Source organism: Trichechus manatus, unplaced genomic scaffold, assembly GCF_000243295.1.
Source record: "Trichechus manatus latirostris isolate Lorelei unplaced genomic scaffold, TriManLat1.0 scaffold00010, whole genome shotgun sequence".
Taxonomy (NCBI): Eukaryota; Metazoa; Chordata; class Mammalia; order Sirenia; family Trichechidae; genus Trichechus; species Trichechus manatus.
In genome coordinates, this window is record NW_004443946.1 from 23753768 (window position 1) to 23773032 (window position 19265).

Below are 19265 nucleotides of genomic sequence, written 5' to 3' on the forward strand. Positions count from 1 at the left end.
CTCAGTCCGGTGGAGGCCTTGGTAGCTGTGGACAATTAGTCCTTCAGACTAATCTTTTCCTTATATCCTGTTCTCTTCATTCTCCCTTGCTCCCGAAGGTTAATTGAATTTTTGGCTGTATGTGATTTTTCTCCTTATGTGACTCCATTCTCATGAGTACTTTGGATTTTATTGAATTCTCTATTTTTTAAGAACTACTGTATTTTCATGTTTGAATTTAAATTTTCAAACATGAAAGGATAGATATGTCATCCCCATTTTCGAATGGAGATTATCCAAGGTTATATAGTTAAGGACCCAATATTGGATTAGAAACCTCTTTCCCTGTTTCCAGTCTGTTCCTTTTATTAGCCCATGGGTGATGTTTGGTGGAATAGCAAGCTGATACATTTCCTATACTTAACCTTGAAACTTATTTTTGAGTTGCAAATAGATCACTAAATCATGACATTTGCGCATGTCCAACTCTTATAAAGTTTTTCTTTTTTTTACTGATACTCTCTTGTGCTTTTTGGAATTGTGGTACCGTATCATTGTTTGTTTACTTTTGTGGACCACCCCTCCCACTCCTACCCTCTCACCCACTAATAAAAGACCTCTAAATATATTGTATGGTATGGGAACTATTTTTTTAAAATGATAAGTGAATTAATTGCTTTGAGAATTTAGTACGCCTTTCTATACTGTGTAATCTTTAGAGTGTTCAAAAACAGGTAATCATCTCAGAGAGATTGATGCCACTGCATTTAGGGATCATGTATCTCTTTATCTTATTTTATATCTAGAAAGTACATACCATATCCAAATAAAGAGTTTTGTAGTCTGGCAGGTTGGGAATTATATACACAAATATATCCTTGCACATTAGCATAAATAATAATGCACATTAGCATAAATACACATTAATGTAAATAATAATTGCCTAAATCCACTGAGTGCATACTATTGTCTAGTTAGGGGTGGGCGAACTTGTTCTGTAAAGGGCCAGATAGTAAATATTTTAGGCTTTGTGGAGCTTATGGTATCTGTTGTAGCTACTTAGTTCTGCCGTTGTACTGGGAAAGCAGCCATAAAGCAATTTGTGAACAAATAGGCAAGGCTGTGTTAACAATAAAACTTTATTTTTAAATAAACAGAGTGCTGGATTTGGCTCATGGGCCGTAGTTTGCCAACCGCTGGTGTAGGTCCTCTTCTAAGCATTCTACCCAGTTAATCTTTACTACAAGCTTTTGAAGTCGATTCTGTTGTTATTCTCACTTTACATATGAGCTTAGAGAGAAATTACAAGAAATAGCCCTAAGTCACATAGTTTCAAAGTGACAGTTCTGTAATTCAGATCTTGTTTCCAGTCATACCTTTAATCACTTTTATCTCATAATGTTTTTTCATATATTTTTAATTTAACAGATATTATCAAGTCCTCATTATGTGCCTGGCACTGTTGTTAAGTACTGGAAATAAATTAGTGAATAAACAAACAAAAATTTCTAACTTCTTGTAGCTTCTTTACTATTAATATAGAATCATATGAGTATAAATAAAATATATACATAGTAAATAGAGACCAAAGGTAGGGAGTGGTGGGGACATGGTGGTGTCATTTTAAATAAAACGGTTAGGGAAGATCTCACTGAGAGCAAAGACGTGAAGAAGGTGAGAGAGCAAGCTATGGGGATATTTAGGGGGAAGAAGGCTCCATGAAGAGGGAACAGCAAGGGCAGAGACTGTAAAGTAGGAACATGCCTGTCAGATTTGAGAAATAGTGTGGCTGGTGTGCAGGGTATGGGAAGGGGCTAAGTTGTATAGGGTCTTGCAGACCATTTTACAGGGTGGTTCTAATTCTGAGTAAGATTAGGGACCATTAAAGGGTTTTGAGTAGAGGAGTGTTATGATCTGTATTCCATTTAAATGGAATCACTGTGGCTCTTATGTTGAGAATGTATTAAAAGAGGGCAAAGTCTGAAGGAGAAAGCTTACTTAGGAGATTATTGCATTAATTTAGGGCAGAGGTGATAGTGGCACAGGTCAGGGTAGTGAGAAGCGGGCTGATTTTGTGTGTGTGTGTGTAGAAGATATTGAGGGTATGCCAGTGGCGTTGGATATAGTGTGTAAGAGAAATAGTAGTCATGGATAAGGTTTTTGGCTTAAACATCAGGAAGGATGGAGTCCCCATTAACTGAAAGGGAGAAGACTGAGGAGGAGCAGATTCTGGAGGATCACAGAGGATAAGATAAGGAGTTCAGTTTTATGCATATTAGATGTGAGATGCTATTAAGATAGCCAAGTGGAAATAACAAGTAGATAATTAGGTCTGCATTTCAGATAAAAGATATCTGGGCTGGAGTTTAATGTTAGGAGTTGTGAGTGTATAAATATTAAATGGGTCCAAAAAAAATTCAGTTATATCAGATATGGGGTTGGGTTATTACGAAGTTCATAAACTAACAGGGCAATTGTGCAGAGTTAGCTGGCTTGGAGATTAGGCAACCTGGCTCCCTGATCTAAATCCTTTTGGTCCTGCTACTGTTTGGCACCACCTAGTGGCGATTATTCATTCTGGCTCAAGTATCGGGACTCTTCTGGTTCTCTGGCTAGTTTGAACTTAGAGGGCAGTGACATTTAGTTAGTTGGATCCAGTTAGTTGATTCAGGAAGATTGGGAGGAAATGGAGGATGTGAGGATACATCATTTACTTTTACACTCCTGAGAAAGTCTTAGCTGTAGTTTTCCTGCACAGCCTCACTTATACCTCCCCTACCCAAGATCAGAACTTTAGTCCACCCTCATATGAGCACAGGGGCTAGGCAGACGATGGAGGAACTAGTTACAGGTATTTCTGAATTTTAGTTATTATGGAGGTCAGAAGACAGGGTATAATCAACAAAAGAGGGAATGAAGTTAGAAAAAAACTGAGCCACTCCAATTTAAGAAGTCCAGGAGACTGAGTCGGAATAACTGATGAGATAGAAGGAAGACCAAGAGAGTGTGGTATTCCAGTGTTTCAAGGAAAATAGAGTGATCAGCTTTGTCACATGTTCCTGATAGGTCAAGAGATAGGAGGACAGAGACTTGACTGTTGGATTTAATAGTGTAGAGGATGTTGGTGACCTTGATGAACACAGTTGAATTGTGTGGGATTGGAATATGTTTAAGAGACAGTTGGAGGAAAAGAAGACAATGTGTATGGATTTTGTCTTTTTGGTGAATTGTTGTAAAAGGGAACAGAGGTATTGGGTGATAGCTATCAGGGGAAATGAGAATAAAAGGGATTTGGATTTTGTAAGAAGGTTAACATGCTGTTAAACAAAATAAGGCTTTTGTTTTTAAAAGTAATATATGTTACTTTTAGAAAATATAGTTGAAGTTGAAGAAGAAAATAAAAATAATTCACACTTCGGCCACTGAGGTAACTATTGTTAATATTTTATATATATAAATCACTTTTTTTCTCATTTTTTAATTGTGATATAATTCACATCCATAAAATTCATCCGGTTAAAGTGTACAATTAAGTGATTTTTAGGATACTCATAAGGTTGTACAACCATCAGCACTATCTAAGGCCAAACATTTTCATTACCCCAAAAAGAAACCCGTACCCATTAGCACCCACTCTGCATTCTTCTCTCCCCTTCGCCCCTGGCAACCATTGATCTACTTTCTGTCTGTATGGGTTTTTCTATTCTGGGCATTTCACAAAAATGGAATTATTTAATATGTGGCCTTTTGTGTCTGGCTTTTTTCACTTAGTGTAATGTTTACAAGGTTCATCCATGTAGCGTGCATCAGGACTTCATTCCTTTCTGTGGTAAAATGTGGTATATCACTTGTAACACACATACATACCTATACCTATAATAGCGTTTTTAACTTACATAACTGGAATCATACTTTTTATATAGTACCCATTTCACTTAATTATCAGGGCATACATGATGTTATTTAATAAACAACATAACTTATTCAACCATTATTATGGACATTGTTTAACTTTTTGTGTTTTCAGAACTTTTATAACAACCTGAGATGAACAACTTTGTGCCAGAACCTTATACACATATCTGCTTTTATCTTTTAGCAACAGTTCCTAGAAATAGATATTGATCAAAGGCTAAGAGCACTTTTTCAAGGCCTTTGGTCATATTGCCAGATTGCTTTACTGAAGGGTATACCAGTTTGCACCACTGGGAACATGTTTTTCTTATCTTAAAAACCTAAAATACCTAAAAATTTTAAGTAGGAGAAAAAGCATCTCTCTGTGTTGATTTGAATCTCTTTAACAGAAAGCAGATATACTTGAAATTTTCCTAAAGCCACCTGAAATTCTCCCTGACAAAATTGAGCTTTTCATGGCATGTTTGTTTGGAAGCATTGGAAAATACACATTTGTTTTAAAGTCATTTTGGCTGTGTCTTTTAAAAGGAAAAACTTAAATTCCTACTTTATTAAAAGCATATTAGGAAGAAGTTGGTTTTAATTGCGAGCATTTTTTAAAAAGTACATTAATGTATGTCTAGAATTATTGACTTTCAACTAGTTGCTCAGAGTTGGTAAGTTTTTGTTCTATAAAATTGATATTCTAGAAATGTGAATGTCACTCCATTCATAATTGCTTATTAGGGCTATATATTGAGAGTTTTTAGAAATAGCATGTTATAATTTAATACAACAAAAAAGTAAATGAAATGTTAGCTTTTAAATTTTGGTGTTTAGAGGATACAAGAACCCAAGTACAGTGACAGTTGTTTTGTGCAAATGATAAAGGTCATAGATTTTACTTATCTTGAAAGTTTAAAAAAATATAAGTTAAAGCCTAAAAGAGGTCATTTATAAATCACAGTTTATATGGGACATTTTGGAGACCATCCCTAAGTTTTTAATTATTTAGATCTAATTTAGATTTTCTTAAAAGTACATAAACATTGTAGGAACTCATTTTAATTTTAGTGAAAATACATGCTTTTTATTATTGTGATTCTACCAGGAATAGTCTGACTTAACTATAGACGCTTTCATTGTACTTTGTCTATGCAGTTATGACAAATAAGACAATAATTTTTCTTTTTATTGAACTAACAGCAGATTTAACCATCCTTGTCTGTCAAAATGTATTTAAAAAAACAGCTATCGTGCAGTTCAGTTGTCAAGCTATATTCCAAGATAAATTGCAATGTAGGTAGGTGGGTAGATGGAGGATTAAAGGAATGGTTTTACAGATATAGGGGGATATGTATTTTTTAATGAGGCATTTTGTAATTGCTGCAGCAATGAAGAAACAAATAAGCGATATTGTACCCTGATGTCTTACCTCATTGTATCATATCTTGTTTGGGCGTTGGCCAGCTTTTCAATTTTTTTTCTGTTTCAGATTATGCTGAGTTTTTCTTGATTTATAGGATGATCATATTAGTTTTTTAAAAAGGATTTTAGTATTGTGTTAATGAGGTGAAAGAATGACTACTACCATTAATTGTACCAACTACTGTGTTAAGCAATATATAGTATTAACTCAGCTATTCCTCTCTATTCTTCAGTGAGGTTGACACTGTCAGATTCTACTGATGAGGAACTGAGACTCAGAAAGGGAGCCCAGGGTTACTCAGTAAGGTAGAGACAGCTCATCTAGAAACTCAGTTCCATTTTAAATATAATCCTTTGTTATTTCTTATTTTATTGTTGATAGTCTATAGAACCTTTTTTGAGGCCATTTGAAAAGCTGAAGTTCAGTTCATTCCATCAGTAGAATGGTTTCTTTGTGCTACTGTGAAATAAAACCAGCTCTTTGGAATGACTGGCCAGTGTTATTCAGTGACTGCTTTAGAAATTGTTCATATTTGATTTACTGTATGCTGTGAATTCTTTCCATTGTTAAACAGTAGAAAAGCAGATCTAGATTTGTGTTAACATTTCCAAATTTGTATTTGAAATAGATTTGGCAACTGATCGGAAGCTCTTCCGCCTGGTGTCCAATGACTCCTTCATCTCCATTCAGCCTTCCATATCCTCTTGTGGACAGGATTTACCAAGGGACTTCAGTGACAAAGTGAGCCTGCCAAGTCATAGCCACAGCCACCATCACCACGTCGACCCGTCTCTTTCCAGCGCCTGTGACACGGAAGTGGCTTCTCTCGTACCTTTACATTCTCACTCTTACAGGAAAGATCACCGACCACGAGGTGTACCACGGACTTCCAGCTCTGCAGTGGCTTTTCCAGATACTTCACTGAATGACTTCCCTCTCTATCAGCAAAGACGTGGGCTAGATCCAGTCAGTGAGTTAGAATCTTCCAAGCCTCATTCTGGATCCAAGGAATCCTTGGTGGAAAATTCTTGTTTATCTGGGGAATTTCAGCTTGTTGGTGACCTGAAAAAAAGCAGTTCTCAGCCACCCACAAGAAGTGGGAAGAGTAAACCTTTGAAAGCAGACAAAAGTGTGGACAGCTTGAGGAGCCTGAGCACGCGGAGCAGTGGGTCTACCGAGAGCTACTGCAGCGGGACAGACCGTGACACTAACAGTACTGTCAGCAGCTATAAAAGTGAGCAAACCAGCTCAACTCACATAGAGAGCGTCCTGTCAGAGCATGACGAGTCTCCTAAAGTAGGAAAGAAAAGTGGTAGGAAAAAAGAAAACTGTGTTGATGCAGAGGAAAAGAGTAGCTGTACCAGTGACAAAAGGACTAGTAGTGAAAAGACTGCTTTGGAAGGGAGTACAAATAGCAGGGTTCAAGAGGCCAAGGATTCTAATACCTCCAGTGATACACACAATCAGAGAGGTCTCAGCACCTCTGCATCCGAAGACGCCAATAAAAATCCCCATGCAAATGAATTTACTTCACAGGGGGACAGACCACTTGGGAAAACATCTGAAAACAAAGAGGAGCAACAGAGTGACAAATCAGCTGTTTCAGTGGATTCAAAAATTTGTAAAGATGTTGGTGGAAACCAAAAGGAAGGGGATGTACGACCTAAGTCTTCTAGCTTAATCCACCGGACAGCCTCTGCCCACAAGTCAGGCAGGAGACGGACAGGAAAAAAACGGGCCAGCAGTTTTGACTCAAGTCGGCATAGGGACTATGTTTCCTTTCGAGGTGTTTCTGGTACCAAACCACATAGTGCTATATTTTGCCATGATGAGGACTCAAGTGATCAAAGTGACTTGAGTAGAACATCAAGCGTTCAGTCTGCTCACCAGTTCAGCAGTGATAGCTCTTCTAGCACCACCTCTCATTCGTGTCAGTCTCCTGAGGGCAGGTATAGGGCTCTAAAGACCAAACACATTCATAAAGAGAGGGGCACAGACTCTGAACACACACACAAGACTCATTTGTGTCCTGAAGGAACCGGCAAAAAGCGGACAACACGACGGACTTCCAGCACAAATAGTGCCAAGACTCGTGCCCGAGTGTTGAGCCTGGACAGTGGCACAATAGCGTGTTTAAATGACTCAAATAGGCTCATGGCACCTGAAAGTATAAAACCATTAACCACTTCAAAATCAGATCTTGAGGCCAAAGAGGGAGAGGTGCTAGATGAGCTATCTTTATTGGGAAGGGCTTCCCAGTTAGAGACAGTCACTCGATCCAGGAATAGCTTGCCAAGCCAGGTTACATTTCCTGAAGGGGAAGAGCACGATGCAGTCAGTGGAGGTGAGTAAACTACAAGAAGAGGTTTCCCTTAGAGTCACTGTATTTTCAGTACTGTTGATTAGAGTAGTACTTATTAAAATATGCTTTGTGTTAAAGTATGCCTTGTATTAATATCCTTTCTACCACTGTGTTATTAAAATAAATTAAACACAGTTCCATGAAGGAGGTGGTTATCTTAGAAAAGATTTTGGTATGAATACCAAAAAAATGTTTCTTCATTTGTATTATTTGAATATATCAATTTGTTCTTGATGGCGTTCACCTTTTTTAAACCAGTTGCCACCTATTAATGTTTTGCCAGGAATAACAACAATTAACCCCTTCCTCTGTACAACAATAGCAACAGCAAAATGTAGAATTATGTTAGGGCACCAAGCCATTTCTAGTAATCTCTTATATGGTCTGTGCCACTGCAGTTCAGAATTAGATCACTCAAACTATCTAAGATTGTTCCAAATACTACTTTGGCTCTGATTATGAACTTGGAAAATTTGTGGCTTTTTTTGTCTGGTTTTATTTCTTGCTTCCTCAAGTTTCAGGCATATTTTGTTTTTTCTGTAACTTCATGCTTTTCTTAAAAGCAAAGTTTATTAAATCAGGGTTTGGACTTTTTATAGACATTTAGTATCCATTAGTGGTTGTACGACGTTCCCTATGGTAACAGTGAGGGTGTTTTCGTTGAAGTAATAGTTTATTTATTATTTTAGGTTTATGGAACATGCAAAATTTCATAGGTGATTTTATATTGTCATTGAGTAATGACCTTTATTGTGTTTATTTTAGAGTTGCCCCCCACCCCCGGCTGTTGTCTACTATCCAGAATAGTTTTTTCATTCTGTTCTGGTTATTATGGAATCTGATTCTTGAATAGAATCAGAAGAATTAGATTTTCTATTGCTGGCACCTTAGCTTTTTTATCCTCCATCTACACTCCCATTAATTAAGCTAATATCTTTAGTTATCAGGTTTATAGTCTGTTGGTCTTATTAAATGTCTCTTATTAACATCTCTTACTATAAAGAGTTCCGTTGGATTTTTTCTTTGTACAAATGCCTGAAACACAAGGGAGCACACTTTCTCTTGCAAAGAATTTTAATTTCATCCAGAATATTTTTAGAAGTTCATATTGTGGTAAACCTGTTGTTTCTTTTGGTATAGTTTCTAACAAAGATTTAATTTCTACTGGGAATGTAAAGAAATGATCTTTAGTATTTTAGAAAGAAAATAGTTTATCAAACCTAAGTATTAAGAACTAATTATATCTGAAGTAATTATAACCATTTGGTGACCTGGATGTCTTTCCATTTTTTATAAAAGGTTTGAAATACTTCTAGTAGTTTCTTGCACAAATCATGTTAGATATCTTCATGATGTGCAAGAAACTATTGGGTTTTAAGATATAGCTTAATTTTTGAAGTTTCTATCAGAATTATAAGAATTAATGTATATTGCTGAAAAGTAAATAAATGAAAATGAAAATATGTAAAGAAGCTATGGTAAATCTCTACGTCTTTGTGTTTAAAATGTCATTTCCTTTTCATGAAATATGTGGAGCATTGCTTTTCTTTTTTTTAGACAGTATATGGAAGCTATTATTAGCATCTTAATGTAGTTCTTTGACTTAATATAAGTGCCCATTTTTCCAGGTTCCAACTTTTATTTTGTTTGTGTTCTTAATTTAAAAAAAAAACCCACAAAAACCTGAGTGAATGTTAATAAGAAACTAATAATGAACTAAAAATTCCCATGCACTTTGGTGGAAGAAATAGTCTTTGGACTGTTGAAAAACATATTTATTGCCAAAGGAAGGCATTATAGGGTCTATTTTTATTTGAGCTTATTGTATTTAGAATAAAAATAAAAACAAATCTAGACTGCTTAAATGTGTTGAGGATTTATAATTTGTTGGTTTTCATCACATTTTGTTAAAGGTTTGTTTGGGCTTTTGGAAGATTGGAGGTGGTGGGAGGATGGTATTTGTTTTGGTTCTCATGATTTAAAAATTACATAGCATCTTAAATACTGAGTAAAGATATTTGTTTATATTAACATTAATTATCATGCTACTGTCTGATGATTTAGGAGAAGTTTTTCTTGGCTATCTATTTTGCCTTACACGCTGTACTGCTGAGACATGTCAACAAAACAGAGGATACTGCCTATGTGTGCAGAAACCATAAATGGATTTCATCCTAATGAATTTGGCGGTGTTGATGGGTTCTCTGACAGTTTCTTTTTCTTTTACTTTTAAGACAGGTGGTAGCAGTAGCATAGAGGGATGGAATTTAGGAAATGTACTTTAAAGTACAAAAATAAAGTGCTCTAAAATAGGAGGTTATCTAGTATAATAATGTGGAGTTGTATACCCCTGTTAACATATAGGCTCCACTATAGTTGTGACTCTTAGGAAAGCTATTTACCTTCTTTAAACCTCGGCTTTCTCGTGGTAAAATGAGGTGGTAATAGTATCTATTTCACAGGATTGTTGCAAAGATTAAATGAGTTAATACGTGTAAAATGTTTAGAACAGTGCCTGGCACATAGTAAATGTTTAATAAATGCTAATATTACTATTATCTAAAAGGCCAGTTTGTATGCTACTCACCTGTATCCTATCCCTTGTTTAACTTTATTTAGTAGTGTGAAATTAAAATAGAAAAAAAGATTAAATATAGAAACATGAGATATTTTAATTGTGCCATTGTGAAACTTGATAATAGTAAAAATATCTGGATTTCTAACTTATTACATAATGCTAACAGAAAAGCATTTTTTAAACATCTAAATATTCTAGGAATATGGATTTAAATCTTATTTTAGGAGCAATCTATCATATAACTCCTCTTTTGATATTCAGTCACATAATAAGTGATTGCTGGTATAGGACCTCTCACGATTAATCAAGTACTTTAGTTAAGTTGGAATTCATCAATAATGTTGTTGGATTGCCTAGACAGGAATAAGTTTTAAGTTCAAACTAAGGCATTTTCTGTTGTTGACCATTTACTTTGCATTTAATTTTTTATAGCATGAGGCGTATCTTTAATAGTTTATAAATAATATTTCAAGAATAAAATTTATAGGCAACTTATAGTGATAGAAAGGTGTCCTGTTTTTTCTAGCCTGTACCTGTATTTAAAAAAACATGTTCTTTTGAGTCATTTAAACTCATTTTCTGCATGATTCAATACTATTATTACAGCATATTTTCTGTATCAATTCACATATTATAAAGAACACCCAGAGTGGAAAAGTTTGTTTGCTTTATTATTCTTTGTACTTTTTTTCTGAAATTTTTTACCTCTATTTCTCTGTTTGAGAAAATTATTTTAAATATGATGTTTGGTTCACTACTTTTTAAGCATGTAATAGAATCCTATTATAATATTGTCTATGTTGGGAACCAGAGATAATCTTTTGTTAAAGGATATTATTTTATTCAAATAAAAGCCAAATCTTCTTGGCACAATTTATGAGAGTTTGTGCCATACATGTAAATTGAATGGCTTTTATTTTGTACCCAACTGTCATTGAACATTAGAAAGAAAAAGCAAAGACCGCTGTATAGGCAAGAAAATGTGAATTAAAGCATTTTTACTTTACTAAATAGAGGGATTCTAAATTCTAGTAAACTTAATTTTCTGATTTCCCAGTCCACATGATAAGTTAGAAGTAAAATAGTAGAAGAGGAAGGATGCTGGTAGAGGGTAAAGCAGTGACAGCAGAAGAAATGCACAGCTAACACTCAGGTAGGAACTGGTGGGACTATACAAATCAAAGCAAAAAGTATAATAGCGTGGGGTCATTAAGAGCAGGGAGGACTATCTTAATAGTGGTCAAGGACATCATGATATCATAATATTGTATTATAGTGTAATACAATAATCAATGTATATATGGCTAATCCTGATTCACTAAGAAAAGATTATATTATGTTTAGTGTATACTGTGAAGAAGGCCTACACACATAAAGCAGCATAGAAGAATGCTCATTAAATATAGTAAAACAGGTTTGGGTACTTCAGTTACTTAAGAAATTGACTTCACTTAGAATATTACAAAGGAAAGAGATATTTTATTAATCAGGCAAATAAATGTATGTGTATAGAGTTCCCCAAATCAGCCCATCCCTGATTCTGTGAGGTACAAATAATTGTTAAGGTATTTTTCTTTCTAGCAGTGTGGAATTCTGGAGAAGGAATCAAAACCCTTACATTTTAATACTACATTTAATTACTGCCTGAGTACTCTGGTAAGCCATTAAATCTGTGCCTCATTTCCTCTTTTGTAAAACAGGAATAATAACCATTCAGGCCTGCCTCACATTTAATTATCAGACTGTCGTGAACTTAAATTTAATGAGTTTAGATGTGTAAAAGTGATTTGTAAATTGTAGATTCATTTTGAAAACTAAGACAGTGGTGTCTTTTAATCATTTATAAGAAAGTTTTCCTTTTCAAATACACATTGTTTCAAATATATGTTCTTCACTAACGACTCCTTATTATAAGTCAAGTCTCCTGAAAATATATGCAGAATTGTATCTGAGTGCAGTTTTCTGGGAGAGGGTGGCTATCTTTCATCCAATTCGCAAAGGATTAAAAAAGATTAGAAACCACTGATGAAAGTAAGTAATTCTTGGGCTATATCTTTTTGGACTTTTCTTTGTGAAATATGACTTGAGAGCACCATTTAATTTCTTGAAACCATTTTGTCTACGCAACTGTATTTGGCTGCTGGGATTGTGGAAAATACCAGGAAGGACATGGCAATTCTCTTTAACTGAAGACACAGCTAGTAATTTTGTTTTTGTTTGCTGCTCTTTGTTTAGTTGTCAAAAAGTCGAATAGTCCTCTAAAATGTGTTTGCAGATGGGAATTATTTTAATTTCGAATTGATCCTTAGAAGTTGTACAGTAGGTTCTCACTGTTCTTTGGCCTTTCAGAAAACGATGCTTGTAAGCATTTCTTTCTGTATTAGAACAAAATCCTTGCATGCTCAACTCATATTTAGCATCATTGTTGGCTAAAATGGAAACTGAAACAAAAGGGAAAAAATACAGTGAAACCTGTGAGAGACAGAACTCAGCGGGACTGCCTTGTGTTTTCAGGTCTCACAAGTTTTCCACCTCTGACAGGGTGCCGTCTTACCATTTTTCTGTCATTCTCTATTAGTGGAAAGTATTTGAATTTTCATTCTCTGACTGGTTTCCACCTTACAGGTTCTGGTTTTCATAGGTTTTCCTGTATATAGATAAAACGGATTTTATGCTTGGGCTTAATATTGATACTAAAGTATTTCAGATTTTTTTGGAAAATCATTTGAATATTTCTTTGTATAGTAATTTTATTTTTAAGTAAAGTATTTTTTACCTTAATGAATCCTTCAGTGCATTTTAGAATGCTTGCAAATATCTTTACTTTTTTCTGAGATATATATACTTATTTGTTTCATACATTGATCTTGTTTATTTAAAATTTAGTTTCCTAATAGCATTTTGCTTCTGATCTATTTGAGGTACCAAAAATTCACGTTTATTTTCACGATCCTCTCTAATTTATTCCTCTGTTTCCTACAATAATTGCTTACCACTGGAAAAAAAAAAAAAACTTTTTTGAATAGTTTCTTCTGTCTAAATTTTTATTAATTCATCAATTCATTTAATAGCTGTGAGCTTTGGCAAGAGGCCAGGCATAGCTGTACATAACAACCAGAAAGTAAGTCATTGTGTATGGATCCTTTCACTAAGCAATCAGCTGTTTGATTGCAATCATTTTTAATGGTGTCTTCATTTCTACACATTTATATCATCAACTTTTGAATTTTTGAGATAACATTTTTTTCCTTAGAATTTGTAATCGTAATTCCCACCTTGCCAAATTTTGCTCTTTTGTGCATTCCAGCCATCCTGAAAGTATATTAGTGCCTTTAATACTTTTTTCTGTTTTCATTCACAGGGTAAAAATGAACTGTTAGGATATTGTTTGATTACCTCTATATAAAAATAAATAGTTGCATTAAAACAATTCAGTATAGAATGCCTAGAGTTTACCTTAAGGAGCTCTGGCGGCACGATGGTTAAGCGCTTGGCCACTAACAGATAGGTTGGCATTTCAAACCCACCCAGCGGCTCTGCAGGAGAGAGACCTGGTGATCTGCTCCTGTAAAGATTACAGCGTAGGAAACTCTATGGGGCAGTTCTGTGTCACATGGGGTTGCTATGAGTTGAAATTGACTCAGTGGCACCCAATAACAACAGGAAGAGTTTTTCTTAACTTATTGAAATAAATGGGAAGTAACTGCTGAGGTGAGAGGTGTATATTGTGGATTTTACTTCCTTTGTGATCTTTAGGAACAGATAAACCACAGCAGTATTATAGATGTCCTGGTATCTGTGTCTTATCCATGAATTGCACTTCGTAACTTAACAAATGTTTAAACTTAATTGAACGATTGTATCATTACCCCAAAAGTAAAAAGCCAAATTATCTGAAGTTCCTCTTAAACTTGTTATGATTGTAAATTCAGTACTTTGACATATTCTTAACACCAATAAAGAAATGATTAGAAAGTCAAGCCTGTTACAGTTTGGGAGGAAAAAATAGAAAAATACACAACTATCTAAATATATGTTCTTGGAAGTATTCAACATCTGTCTTGTCATCATGCCCTTTGAATCACTTGAGTGTTTTTTCTTTTTTCTTAACCTACACATGGGTAAAAATTGGTTGTACTAATGACTATGGAAAGAGTGCTAAATTTTCACTATTTGCATTTTATATTGTCACTATTAAAGTATTTAATTTCATTCTTTTTTGACAGAAGATACTGGCTTTTAAGCAACATCAAAATGCTAACTTTTAAAACAGTTTTAAAAGTATTTTTCCCCTCCGCTGGTTCCCTAGTTAAAAGTTTTTTCTTTTCTTTCTCCTATAAAGTTAAAGGATTCAAAGAATGTTTATTACAATTAACTAGGTTTTCATCAAGCATGACTATAACTTACATGACTGTATATGTTTATAGCAAATTATTTTAAGCTCAAAGACATTTTTCCCTTGTCTCTAGTGGAAGTAGACCCTTGCTGAAACCTACTCCAAATAGAGATGTTCTACATAAGTAGCATATTCCCAGTTTAGGCTTAGGACATGGTTTAGTCTTACTCGTTGTGACCACAAATTGTAGCATAGTGTTTTCAGTTAAATGCGTGATCCTAACTAACATTAGAGAAGTTGCTATATTAAACATTGAAAATTCTTTTAACTATAGGTATCTATACCTAGAGTATTATAATGGCAGTAATGATTACTCCATTTTAATACATTGTTCAGTGGATGCCCAAACTTTCATCTTGATGTGTTTCTGAGACTAATTAGGGAAATAAGTAATGTAATATGTAGTTATTTTGCAAATAGCAATATAAATGATTTTTAAATAGCAAAAAATAAAAGATTGGTGTTTTTTGAAGATGGAAAAGGACACTTGGACTAAAAATGGACAATGTAGTTTGTCTTTTTGTCCCAGTACTATGGACTGCTTTTACTTGAAATTACCACTATTGAGTCTTCAGTAGACGGAAGATAATACAACTGTCTCCTGTTTCCCTGTTTCCTATTCTTAGTATTCAGTGATCATATATTGTGATTTCTAAATTCTTCAGAATAATTTTAGTATATTTAATGTTTCAAATTATCCTCTATTAATTACATAGGAATAAAGTTCATTCCACTTTTTTGGTTGAAATAAAATATCTGTAACTAGAAAACATGTTGGAAAGTTTCTTAATGAAGCTAGATTAACCTATAAAATGAGTAACAGTTTTACAGTGACAGAATAGAAATCTTGAATGTAATTTCCCAAAATAAGTCTTGAGTTTTAGAACAGTGATTCAGATTCCATGCCCTGACAGCCTTACTGGTGTCTAAGAACTGTTCGCAGGGATACCGGTCACTCATCTGATTTTTCATTTCTTTCCTCAAGTAGCTTGTTTTCTGTTTTGCTTTGTTTAACTCTTCATTCCAGTGACTACCTGACTGCCCTGCCAGTGTATGTTTTCCACTTTGTAACAATGCTGGCTGCAGTTTCCTTTTATTGAGGTCATCATTGTTAGGAATAGGCAAAGTATGCAATATGATTGTGGTTACAAAAAGGCAACCTTGACTTTCTAGATCAGTGCTGTCCAATAATAAAATTTTCTCTGATAATGGAAATGTTCTATATCTGCACTTTCCAATATGGTAGCCACTAGCCACATGTGGCTATTAGCACTTGAAATGTGGCCAGTGCCTCTAAGGAACTGAATTTTTAATTTAATTTAAATTTAAATCATCACATATGGCTAGTGGCTACCATATTGGACAGCATAGTTCTAGATGACCAGATTTAATCAACATCATTTATTTCCATAGGTCATACATCATTTTTACATATGTGAGCTTTTACCCCACAAATAACAGCTTTTTTAAATTTAAGGGAATTTCCGTGTGTTTGGAAAGAATGTTTCTGTACTAATTTGTTTTGCCTTTATGCATATTTAGATCACTAGGAAACATAATTATATTCACATGGATGAAAATCATTTTCCATTTTGTTTCAGAAATCCAAATCAGTCAATTAGTGTGGTTTTATAAAATTTCATATAATTCTGTAAAACCATTGTTGTGATGTTCTCATTGTTGTATACTCGGTTTTAGTTTGTACTCTACTGCTTTTGGATTAAGTTTCTATACTTGCCATTTTGCTGATATTTGCTTCCTTATATTGAGGGAACCAGTGCAGGGCATAGAGTTGAATGAAGTTTGGTGGCAGCAATGAACTTTACAGTTAAGATGTATTCATGCTGTCTTGAATTCAAATTTAACAAACTAGATGTGCAACCGAGCAGTGGTTTCATTTAATGCTGCCAAAATTGTGGCACAGGATAGTGTGAGATAAGTCTTAACCTCTGCCTTACTCCTTGGTTATGGAAAATGAAGTACTGTGTTTGCTGCTTTTAGTATCCTCGTGAGAGGAGAAACTAATGCCCCATTCTTCTTAGTAGCAGCTATCAAATACTGTACTTTTAAGGTCAACTTAATTAAAGGGGAAGTAGAAAAATGTGGGACTAAGTAAAGCAACAGTCATCTTAAAATAGGAAACTGAGGTTGAAGAGAAGATGGTGAAGCCCGATAATAGAAACATTATTTTTAAAGAGGCAATGATACCTTTAAATAAATAACACATACTTTTGTGTGCTCCTGGATGATAGGTTAACAGAGCACATACGAGAACAATTTGGATTAATTAGACAAGTTCCCTTTACCGGTGAGGGTGGGAAGGCAAGGGAAAGGCAGGCTCAGCTGCTATTTACATCTCTGACCTAGGCTCCTATTTGACCTAAGTCTGTCTTGATGCAGCAGCACAGGCCAGCGAGGAGGCAGTGTCATTTCGCCGTGAACGCAGCACATTTAGGCGCCAGGCAGTACGGCGCCGCCACAATGCAGGGAGTAACCCTACCCCTCCTACATTGCTCATCGGATCACCCCTAAGGTATGGTATTTTAAAATTCCACCAAGTTTAGCATGCATGTAACAGACCTTCTAACCTGTTCTGTCAGTCCCAAGAAAGCATTTGAAGAGCTTGTTTTCCTTTTTATCTTCCAGTTTCCCTTCTATACCTTTACGCTCTTTAGGCTTTATCTGCATGTGATCATGAGCCTATTGCATTATGCATGCTTATGTTGCACTGTTTAAACAAAATGATCAGATTGGTTAAGCCAATTATAAATTGCAGAATTACCTTAGGGCAGTTACAGAAATGTAAGTAGAGGCCTTAAGTCAGCTTTTCATTTGTTTTCTATGCCAAGTGAATAATAATAATGCAACATCTTTCCCCAACATCTTGACAGTGTTTAATATGAACAAATATGGGACTGAGTAGTGAGTTTGTTGAGGAATCACAGATGGCTCACCTCAACTTGATAAGCCAGTTTGCTTATGTATTTCACAATAATATATATGTTTTATTTTATATGTCTTAAAAAATTGATATCTTTTATAATCACCAGGACCTAGTAAATGACAGGGAATTAAAATATTTGATTTATGGTAAAATATGGTGTGTACATTTGTATTGAATTCTCAACTTTTAATAGTGTCTGGAACAAAAAGATTTTTGTTGTTTCCAAAATTCCTCATCAAGAAAGCATCCCTTTATAACATTGGAAATAATTTTTCATTACAATTTCATATTTTATCCTCAAATGTAATCAGTCCATGCCTTGAATTACAAATGTAAAATTTATTCAAAAGACTTGTGCTTTAATTCAAGAATACAAATATGAACATAAATACATGTGCTTAATTCAGCACTGCACATATTATACCATATACTTTTATCAACCTCTGTGTCTAGAAGCACTGTTACCCAAATTATTTTTCTACCACATTTTAATTTGAAACTCAAAAGTAGGAGCATTTGATGAAATACCTGCTCTAGAGTGCATGGTAGGTTGGAAGAGATAAACCCCTTACACTGCTAAAACCTTGTTCTTGATAGTAGTAGAATCCTATTTATTTAAATACTGCTTTATTTATATTTTCCTGGGTTTTAAGACTTGATTATATTTCTGGGTTTTACATTATAATCAAGAACGTCACTTTTTGTAGGTCATGTTCCTAATTAACCCTGCAGTAATGCATAATTCTGTAAAGAGTAGTATGGATTAGTTTAAACAGTATTTAAAATATAAAATATAATATTAAAATACAAAAAAAGCAACCAGTGCAAAGAAACATTTGGTCTGGAAATCTTTCCTGAGCACGTTTGCATTTTGTGAGCCCTCCTCTTTTATTCTCTCCCCACCTCCTTTTCTTTTCTGCCTGAAGGCACTTTTCTCTCTGCTGATGAATTTGAGACACAGACCAGCATGCAGAAAGAGCTCAGCATTTCATTTTAGTTTTTCTATTTTGTTTTTAACCTCTTCTTTTTGCCCCGTGTATACTTACAATAGTCATCTTTGCTTTCCAACTCACCCCATGTTGGTATTTCTGAAACTTTTTTTTTAACCTTCTCTTTTTAGTCTTTAAAATCTTTTCATTCTTTCCTACAAATGAAACTGCTGGATCCCACTCCCTAAACCAATGTAGACAAATTAGCTTTTTCTCTGCCTGGTGGAATATTGAAGGAGCTGTGTTCTGCTCCAGCCAATCACAGGATTTCCCAGCTTTTCTAGGGTTTTAAATACATCATCATCCAAATGAGGTTAAGGTATGAAACTTACTTGTAAAGAGTCCAGATTAAAATTTTTGGAAAGTAGTCTTCCAGTAGTTAGAATATAGTTTTTGTTGAGGTTCTAGGAATATTTCTAGTATAGAGCTTACATATATTTTAAATGAGCTGACCTCATTATGGGATAAAGTGAGATAAATTTAGCTGTGAGGAATTAGGAGAAACATCCATTTATTAAAGTCGTTTTTGTAATTGCAGAAGTGATCAGCTAAAATGTATTGGTGTTATCTCTCAGTGTGAGTTACAGAATAATTATCCCATCTTTAAATATTGGATGGCATGGTCATGCAAAATTTGAAAAACTCATTTGCAAAAACAAGTGGAATAGATGTGGGGATACTTTAATTACAAGTA

General features: G+C 34.6%; 1 protein-coding gene across 4 annotated transcripts in view; it reads left to right on the top strand.

Moving 5' to 3' along the window:
- The window catches only part of PCNX1 (pecanex 1), a 190227-nt gene that overhangs the window by 72643 nt on the left and 98319 nt on the right, over positions 1-19265 (top strand). For 2 of the 4 annotated variants that reach the window (XM_012560045.1, XM_023726338.1), the window contains exon 6: positions 5931-7646. In XM_012560045.1, coding sequence (XP_012415499.1) covers positions 5931-7646 — 1716 coding nt within the window. Of the gene's footprint in view, positions 1-5930; positions 7647-17038; positions 17172-19265 lie in introns of all 4 variants that reach the window. The other 2 variants (XM_004371001.2, XM_023726337.1) reach the window with 2 other exon arrangements.